This window comes from Sipha flava, unplaced genomic scaffold (assembly GCF_003268045.1).
Source record: "Sipha flava isolate LNK unplaced genomic scaffold, YSA_version1 314_pilon_pilon, whole genome shotgun sequence".
Taxonomy (NCBI): Eukaryota; Metazoa; Arthropoda; class Insecta; order Hemiptera; family Aphididae; genus Sipha; species Sipha flava.
Genome location: NW_020272994.1, coordinates 224,598 through 235,449, shown reverse-complemented (window position 1 = coordinate 235,449; position 10,852 = coordinate 224,598). Strand labels below are relative to the sequence as shown.

Below are 10,852 nucleotides of genomic sequence, written 5' to 3'. Positions count from 1 at the left end.
TACAGAAAAAAGTAGCTTATCAAAACTGTAAATAATATTACCCTAAAAACTAAACATATTGAAAATAATATATTTAAATTTAACTTAATTGATAACTAATTTTATTAGCCTACAAATGAAAAATATATATCTGAACTTAACACATGAAACAAAAGCTAGTTTCTTTCAAATCTCTTTAAATTTAATCTTAGATTTTTTTAAGGAATTTTGGCAATAAAACAACAAATAACATAAAAAATATAATGAGACTGTTCATATATTTTATTGCTCATTTGTGTCAATTTAATAAATTGCATATATTTGTATATTTGTGTGTTATAATATTGTTATAATTATATACATATATTATTTATCATGTGATATATTTAAAAGTAAATGAAAATAATAGTACTATTTTTTTTTTCAAAATAATATTACTGTTGAATTATGCATAAGGTTTATTATTTTTAAATTATAATAGTGTTATTCGTTGGCATGTTAAACATATTTTCATTTTTAACACATGTGTCATCAAATGTCAAAATCAAAAATTTGAAAATATCTAATGCTTAATCGATTTTAGAACTGTTTGTATAATAACTAAATATACCAATAAAACTGTTAAATATTTGTAAAAAAAAATGTTATTCAGTTGCATTTTATATTTTTAAGTATAGTTATGATTATTTTGTAATTATAGGAATTAAGAAATATGTAACTAACGAATTATTATATATTTGTATACAATAATGTACATCGAATATTTAATTAAATTTAATATATTTATAAAATTTAAATAATTAATGTATTATCTATCAACATTTGTATTATTATGTTTATGCTCAGACGAAATAACATTCAAAATTTAATTATTTTTTTACATCATAATATTATTATTTTATCAGTTGTAAGTTACCTTCTTTAATTTGGATATCTGATAACTCGATGAAAGATTATTTTGATTTAATCGTTCATTGTGAGTAACTTAGTAACAAGTTATGGCTATTACATCCCTGTTTCATTATAAACCAAAAGTTATAAATAATATGTTTACGGCCATTGCGTTATATTCATAAGATTAATTAGATCCCATAAATACGTGTTACATTGGTAAAATGTAGCGTTTACTGTGTATAACAACTTCTCAGTTTGTCAATTCTATACTTGTAATAAATTGTACGATGTGCGTTTGCATGCGGAACTATGGCTATCCATCATTTTAATACGGCATACATAATCCTGAAAAAGTATTTAAAAAAAATGTTATTTTTTTCTTTAAGTTTTAAATACATTCATAATTTGTTGTTATTATCATCAGTTGTCCTATTCAGGCGCGGATCCAGTGTAATTATTAGGGGAGGGGGCTCTTTATATTGTGAACATAATATTGTACAGTGGTTTTCAACCTGTACGTCGCGGCTCCTAGGGCTGTCGTCGGTTATTATCATAGATAATACATAATTATGTATTTTCAAAGGAACCGCGTTCGTAGTAGAAACTAAAAATAAAATTGTATTATAATATAGTTTTTGTATTTATATTTTTTAGGATGTCCAAGTCCGCCCACCCTATATATGTGTGCTCATTTCAAAAACTATTAGTTCAAGCCTTAATAAAGTCTTCCTATCTGTTATTGAAATAGTAATCTTCATCAAAATTCGACCTATGAAGTCTAGATGTTTTAAAAAAATGTGTAAAGACATGGGAGCTGAGCATACCTCTATTTTGTGCTATCGAAACTTCCATTAATTTGAAAATTAAGTCTTTCTAAAAAAAACTATCGTACTTATGTGATATTTTTGAAAAACTTAATGTACTAAATGTATATCGACAAGACCTACATTTTACAGTTAACTTCTTTTAAAATAAAATTAGTCTTGTGGAAGTACAAAATGGATGAAGGTGCTTTAAATCGAATCCAGAAATCTCAGTGTGGCCATTTCGGTGTAAACCATTTTAGCATGAACCCTTTTCGGCGTGCATTCAATTCTTTTAGACTTATACTCTTTAATTTGATTTTTATTATAAACGTGCTGTATGTCAATATAGTATATGATTCTAAACACGCTACATAAATGATATTTGCGTAAATTATATTATGCGATACGGCATCGGCCAACAATAATAAAGATAATAATGATTATCCCTCTAAATATCTAACCTATTATAAATAAAATTAAAATAAACTTATGACAACTAATATTATGGGTTATCCCCCATAAACAACTAATGATGACACGATTTTTATAATTATTTACAAGTTTTTCAGCACAAATAAGTCATAAACATAACATAAAATAAGTATTACAATTAATTAATCACATTTAAATAAATAAAATTATACAAACTATTTACAGATTGTGTAAAAACATATTTATTATTATAAATAAAACCAGATCAAATTGTCAACTGTCAAAAAAATAGAAAATTAGATAAATTATAAAACTATTAATTACTTATTTAAAATAATGTTGGTCGAAATTTGAGTAAAACGTTTTTTAAATATATAAAAGCAGAATTTGTTTTTTCTTTGAATTTTTTTATTTCATTGCATAAATGGTCAATTTTTCGGTATTTTTTCCCCCTATAATCTTTTTTGGGCGTATTTACGCTATTCATTAACATATAAGTATTAATTTGAAATGATTTTAAAACATTTATAAATTGAAGTATATTTGGATGGCTTGAGTAAAAAGATAAATTTAATTTGGAATGAAATGCTTCACATGTGTTTGTTGTTCGTTGTACACTAAACGAATATTATGCCTACATATTTGGAGGAAATTGAGCATTTCAGATGTATAATTGTCTAATATGTAGTCAGTAAATTCTAAACATTTTTCTGGAAAGATTGGAATGATTTTATAGACAAATACGTCACTTAACATTTCTGGAGGTAAAAATGGCATACCAAAAAAAATTCTAAGAAATAAACCTATATCTGATTTATTTTTATATTCATTTGCCAATCAAATATTTTGTATTTTTTTTTTATGTACTGCATTTTCAAGCATTTTATGGTAACTGAATTTATATTCTTCAATTATATAGAATTATTTTTTTGCGTACAATTTGGAGCTCAACATTTTCTCCATTTTAAATCGTTTAAATTAAAATATAATAATAATTTTAATTCGGTACCATGAACACTGTAGAACGGAAAGCGTGAACATGTACTGAGAAATATATAGTGCAAAATACTTTGTGTAATTCGGATCGAATTTAATATACGATATACCCATGGGCGTAGCTAAGATTTGAATCAGGGGGGGGGGGCAAAAACATAAGGCGATTAGTGTTAAACTCGTAATTCAAATAATCTACAGATAGACCATTGGATAACACATAAAACGTCAAAATGATTACACGTGTAGATAACATTCGGTCGCACTAAACTATTTTTAGACTTATATCTTACTTAATTTTTGATTTTAATGTAAAACTTATACGTTTGGTATTAGAGGTGGGAATTTTCGGTCGTTGAATGATTCGAATCATTTGAATCGGATCAGTCTAGTGATTCGGTCATATCAGTCATTTCGGTCTTGCATCAAATATCGTTCTTATCATTAGGTGAATCAATTTTCTTATGAAATATGAATCAGTTAATCAGTGACAGAGATTTTATTATGATAATGTTGTAAATTGTACTGTTTGTAGTAAAACGCCGTGGTTGTTATTATAAGCCATGATAATTATCACGGTCTTGGATTATTAATTATTATTGTATATATTTAATATTATACTAATATACTGCCTATGATTACTATTATAGACTTGTGTTTTCTTTAATACCTTACAAAACCTTAGTTGGTATCGTGAAAGTAGATATCACCATTCACCACAGATTATACTATATTATCTTTTAATCACGAGATGTAATTATTATTAACATGTAAATCAGTACAACACTATAGTCAACTATAGTGACTATCAATAATCTATACTGTCTATTATTAGATAATTATTGTTTTCCCCGAGAATAGACTAAAGATTCCATGATATAGTAGAATTATTATTATTATCATATTTTATACTTATTATGCATGGGTTGTACTATCTATTACCAAAAAATAAAACAAAATAATTCAACATTTTGTATTTTTGTAATTGGTACAAGAAAATTATAAATTATATATAATTTTGAATTATACAGAATTTACAATATTGTGTTCATATATTATATATTTTCAATAATTTTATAATTCAAATTTGGTTGTTTTATTTTTAAGTATTTCTTACTTAGTAAATCATAAAAGTAAGTATAAGTAAAAAGTGTTGTATGACTGTATAAACAAATTGTGTTAAATAGTTGATATTATATACATCATATGCATAAACTAAGAGGGGGCAACTACCCCCCTTGATATTTTGTAAAATGCATTTATTAGGTATATTTAGTCTCCATGTATCTTTAAGTAAACGATATATTGTCATAAAATAATTCCGTCTGAAAGAAAAGTTTCATTAAAAACCGTCAAACGAGTCGTTTGACTTAAAGATCGATTTGACCGAAAGACTGAATACTTTTTGGTACATCATTCGGTCGCGACTAGGTCACTTGAATGATTCGTTCATTTTGATTCGGTCAGTCGCGACCGACCCACCTCTATTTGGTATAAACAAATATAATTCAGTTTGAGGCGCAAGGGTGGGCAAGCACGTTTATCAACAATTTTTTTGTTTCACGACATAAACTATATATAGTATAAAATAAATATACTATTATAATATAAATATATTATAAATATAATATATATTATTAACGTCTAAACTGTGTATCTAAAACATTTAAAATGGAAGGTATTTACATATTATAAATTTTTTTATTTAAATCACAATTTAATTTTACTAATTTATTATCAATCTCATATCTTATCAATGAAAATCCGAAAAGCGTTCCAACAGAGTTCAGAGTCCGTGATCAATCCACATGAACGTATGCGCAGTAAATCAATTACGGATTAGTCGGCAACTAATCCCAAATTCCGTGTTGGAATAAACTTATTATTATCTTTACCAGAATTTTGGATAGCTATAAAGAAGTAGTAACCGATGGTAACGAATAAAACTATCAGGACTTTGATTCCATTTGCTTCTTCATACTTATGTGAAACAGGTTTTCGGCCTTAGCAGTTATTAAAACTAATTATAGATCAAGACTGAATAAGTACCGAAAAGGAAATGAGAATCGCGCTTTCAAAATTTACGCTACAATTTGATCATATTATGCAACAAAAACAAGCACATCCGTCCCATTAAATATTAAAATTATTAATAATGTATTAATTTTTAATTATAAAAAAATAAATCTCAAGAATATGTTTCTATTATTAACAATTACATGTTTATTTCATCATTAAGTAAAGTTAGATTAATTAATGTAAATTTATTTATTCTAAATTTTCGTATGAGAGCCGTATATTTTATTTCTAAATCAAAGGGAGCCGTGGACCTAAAAAGGTTGAAAACCACTGATGTAGCATACAAAATTCAATAATTCTATAGTACGAGTATTATAAGGATTACCATTTACCACAAATATTTCTTAACTCTATGAAGAAATAAATTTTAGACTAAAAGTTTAAAAAAATAGGTAGGTACATTAAAAAGAAACATTTTTATTTAAGAACAATAAAAAAAATATTTAATATGAAAGTAAATTAAAAATTATAAAGCGAAATCTAATTTTCTTTTGGTTTTTGAAAACATGTCAAACATAGTTTCTATAGAAAAAGGTTTTTAATTTAATTATTATCATTGCTTGACATTGTTGCGTGCCGTTAGTTCAACCGTAAAGATGGTGTCGATTTAGGAATGTTTCAAATAAAATGCTCAAACTAAATTAGACTGTTTTATTAAAATTTCTCCAAGTACAATTAATTAATTCAACGAACGGTCTGGCGTGGAGGTGCTTACTAAAACAAGTATAAAACACATCTAAATAGTGGTCTGTTCGGACTACCTTATATACCCCGTTCTTATGGTATAATTGACCCGGATATAGTTAATATTCTAGATCTCCTTCGAACAGTATCAACTATCTAATTTTATAATACCTTACATAGCATGTTTTTTATGTCGTCTCGGCTTTTTGCAACAACCACTTAGTTTTATGTGTCTTCTCTGTAAATCTGGATATTCACAAACACATATATAAATATATATATATTATATTACATGCTGTATTATATGATGCTCCCATGCAATGACCTACATTGTATATATCTGTAAGAGTCGTGAGGACCTACGTATGTATGTCCGTAACAACATATAATATTATAATTTTTTTTTTCATTTTGTTTCGTGACATTTGGGGGGCATCGCCCTCATCCCTTGTATCCGCGCAGAGACGTCGCGAGGGGATAGGCAATAGGGGCAGTTGCCCAGAGCCCCCGCGCCTTAAATTATAATTAAGGCCCTGCGGTTCTGATTTAACTGAACTTAAAATATTTTATTAATATAAATTATAAGACCCAACATTTATTTTGCCCAGGGCCTCGCAAACTCTAGCACCGTCACTGTATCCGTGCCTGATTGTATTGTAATTAAATTATCAAGTACAAAAGTAGATAAAGGCTTCGAACTTTTAACTCTAGAAATCTAAAATCTGTTCTAGAAACTCTAGAATCTAGACACCAGAAGCTTGTTTTTTACATAAATTGTTAATATCAGGTATGCATTAACATTTTAAATAGTTCGTAAGTGGGGAATGTTTTTCCGTCCAGTCAATTTAAGATATTTGAACGCGTGTGTAGGTAGAGCACTATATATAATAATATTATAGTGTCTTAGTGTAAGTAATACCGTTGTATGTTTTCAACATCGGTACTGACGAGTTTCCCGGCTCGATTTACGAATCGGTACGAGAAAGAGATAACATTCGTGCACTACGTTATTGTTTCGACGAAATACATTTGTCGCCGACGTGCCAAATGTTAATAAAATTAATTGTCCTTCGTTCTCATCACAAAGACGACGGGAAATTATCACGTCGTGTTTCAATCCCCTTGTACGAATGACGGGTGCTTCTGTTTACCTATTAATACGAGAACATGTTAATGGTAGTACACAACGACCGGTAGGTACGCGGACTGTAAAAACAAAGTCACCTATTACACATGGGTATTTGTGATCGCTGAGTACACATCGAGTACACGGGACACCAGTACTAGTTAAAACTGTCATATAAATATTTACCGATCATTATATGTTTTTTCCATTCGGTTGTTTGTTTGACATCTATATTGCATGCTATCCACGAAACGCAGCTGCCACATTAAAACGATGATGTTCCTGTCTTGTAGTTCACAACTGTTTCCCGCGGCCGCTACGACGTTCAAACCTATGCGAAAACTATTGTTGAACCGTAATAAGCTTTTATTGCGATTAAATATAATAAATAGGTACCGATTTATTATTGCAACACACCCGGCGACGTGTTGACAACATGACATCATCGACGTTGGCGTTGTTCAATTTTCTAATGCTGATCTCTTTTGTAAGTACTCTTCGGATGGTTTGGTTCGAAAAAACCTAAGGGTTTCAGGTAAACGTAACATCTACTGTTAGCGTTGTGGACATTTCGATGAAAATAAGTTGCGCATGACTTCCAATATTAATTCACCAAATTTCGAGTTCAGGGTTGTGATTTAAAGATTAATATTTAATTAAAAATATATCAAACCGAATGCGATGTAAAAATTAGATATTAATATTAAATAGTTATTATTATAATTTTTTTTATTCAAAGAATATTTACAATCTGTGTTAAGATTTTACGCAATAAGCAAATATGATGATTATAAAACATACATAATAATTGTGAATTTTATGAGAGAGAGAGAGAGAGAGAGATGCTATCCAGTGATACTCATCGCATGGTGTATTTTAATTAAAACAATTTTAATTTTAATGTGCGCACCGAATGATCTAAATACTTGAAAGTTTTACTGTACCTTTTATATCTTTATTAAAATATCAAATTCAAATCTAATTTTATTCGTTAGATTGAGTTTATATTATATTTACATTATAACAGATCATTTATTATGACTACAAATTAAGATAACCAATATTGGTACCACACAAGGTCGTCCATAGGGGAGGGGCAAGAACATATCCCCTGGCTTTTCCATATCTATTATACATTTATACATAAAATATTATATATATATTAATTTGGATTAAATTAATTTTGTTAACTAATATTATCTCTCATGGATAAAACTTTACCACAGGAGAACAAATTCTAGGAGTCATAGATACTAATTATAAACCTTTCGATAACGATCGCCGAGAGGCACCGATCACAAGTGTCCTCACCTGGAATTTTTATGATTGTCGCCCTTGGTACCAATATCTAATTCATTTAACGCAATTCACATTTTAGTTAGAGTTACATGTACCTAAATAGATACTTAATAAAGTTTACCAAATAATATTTTTAAAGATTTTTTCATCGATCGCTGGAAAAATACCAGATTCGGAATGGCCATTCGAGTTTAACCACGACAAAGGATCCATAACTACTGATGATAATGTACTTGTTCAATCAGTATCGAGTGATGGAAAAACTGTATTGAACACAAACGATCCACAACCAATAAAAAAATATTACGGTAGTAATAACAAAAAGCCTAATGTACAGCATACTGCAGATTCTAGTGGTGTTTATGAACAAAATCCTAATAAAGTCAATCAAGGCAATAACTATAATAAAAAGATCAATAAAGTTGGGTCTTATTTTGGTTATTCACCTTCTATGGTGCCTATTGAGCATAACCAGCGGGTGTTTGAACATTTCACCAAGTACGTGAAACAATATTATATATTTTATATTTGCATTGTTCAATTAAATAAAATTCAATTTAATTAAGCAATCTATAATTACGAAAATAATTAAATTAAAACTTTTCTATTACTACGAGAGCATTTAAAAGACAAGATGTATAAATAATTAAAATATTCCTTTAAATATGATTTTATAAAAATAATGAGCATAAATACATTTTTAATTTCACAATTAAAGTATGTTACTTTTCGGTACCTATTTTAATTTGTAATATTCGTGTGGTAATTAAATCATAAAAAAAAATCAATTGAAAATGTATTATTTTAACCTATGGTAGTACTCGTATATATTATATATGTTTGTATTTTCAATCCAATATGTTAAAAAAAAGAAATAGCTCACTTTTAGGCTAATGATTGTTTGTACTATTTGCACATATCTAAAACTATTGATTAAAATAATTTTTTGGGTTTAATTGAGAATTGTTGTACATTTGAAAAAGTGTTTACACTTTAATAACATTATTATGAAATCAGTACACTATCGTCGTTCTACATCTAAACGGATTAAAAACTACTTTAAATCGAGACAAAAGTGGGATGTTTACTGAAAATCGTTACATTTTCCATTTTCCGATCGGATGCAACATTTTAGTAAGATACCCATTGAAAACAATCAGACACCTGAGCAACATGGTTTTACTTCAAGAAAACTATTTTTATTATTTTGCTCCTGTAGAAAATCAAATGGCTAAATAATTGTTTTTAAAAAGGTTATTACCATATAATTTAGGTGAGAATTGAATATAGTTACCGAAAATTCATTAATTTTACACATATGCAGTATTAAACTGTACTTCGATTTTACCTAAAAGTATTAGGTTACCCAAAAGTATACTCACCCGAATAAAATATTTACGTACTAACTAGCGGTGTTAATTATATCTCGTTGTGTTAGCAAATGGTTTGAGATTCATTTAAAAATAAAATTGTTTACAGCTTTCATAATTGTAAATATATTAAATTATTTTAAAATTATGTTCAAAGGATTGTTATTTATGAAACAGCATTTTCATATGGTTCGCTTGATCAATTGAAATTCAATAAATAAAACACGTTTTATGCTGAAAATAAATGGTTATATTACAGCGTACTATATAATGTTGTATTCATATTCGTTAGTATAAAATCATTTTGAACTTTAAGAACAACTATTGATTCAGACAAAAAAATTTGTGTGTAATATAACGGTGACAGTCTGAAATAAAAATTAACTACAGTGAAAACAGTCAACATTTTTTTATACTATAGTAAAACTAATATAGACCTATTGTAGAAATAACAAATACGTAGAAGGACTTCAGTCCTCTTATTTGAAATTAGAAAATAATATTTTAATATTTTTTATATTTATTAAATGGTGACTGTGAGGGATCTGTACTAAGTTCTTACGGAGCGCTAAGAGAATTTGTTCATCATTCGTTATTATTTTTTTCGTAAACTTAATTACAATTTTAATAAATATGTTTTTTTTGTCTTTTCTTAGATTTTTTCCTCGAATGCCCAACAATGTTAGAGTTATATATATTTGAAAACTCATGATGGGAAAATAACAATCATCAATGCTGTCTTTTTTCAACTTTATAGTCGAATTACATCAAATCATACCCATACATATACGGTATTTTAATCCAACTTAGTATAATACTTACATAATTTATAAATAAATAATTTTGATTTTTTTTTTATCGGTATGTATTTGAATAAAAAATAAACACAATAGTTTCATTCTAATTTTATTTTTATTTATTCTAACTACACTATGTATTGTGACATATACATTAAATAATTGTATTCTTATGGTTTTGATTAATATTATATTATTCGTATATAATATCTAAACAGGTGGTATATACACGTTTATTTTACATTAATACAAAAATTGGTCTTGAAAAAAGTTAAATTTAAGAATAGCACATTTCGACATCGAAAAATCAACAACATTATAACAATAATCATAATCTAGGTAGTTTAGGTTTTTCCTGTGCGTTAATTAATAACCTATATAACAATTATCACA

At 27.5% G+C, this 10,852-nt stretch overlaps 1 protein-coding gene across 1 annotated transcript; it reads left to right on the top strand.

The window, feature by feature from the left end:
* Positions 1-7,270: 7,270 nt before the first annotated feature.
* Positions 7,271-10,547, top strand: LOC112686535. Its single transcript, XM_025558878.1, has 3 exons — positions 7,271-7,480; positions 8,432-8,790; positions 10,319-10,547. Exons 1-3 carry the CDS (start codon positions 7,430-7,432, stop codon positions 10,362-10,364), a joined length of 456 nt encoding a protein of 151 aa, XP_025414663.1. The 5' UTR covers positions 7,271-7,429; the 3' UTR covers positions 10,365-10,547.
* Positions 10,548-10,852: the final 305 nt, after the last annotated feature.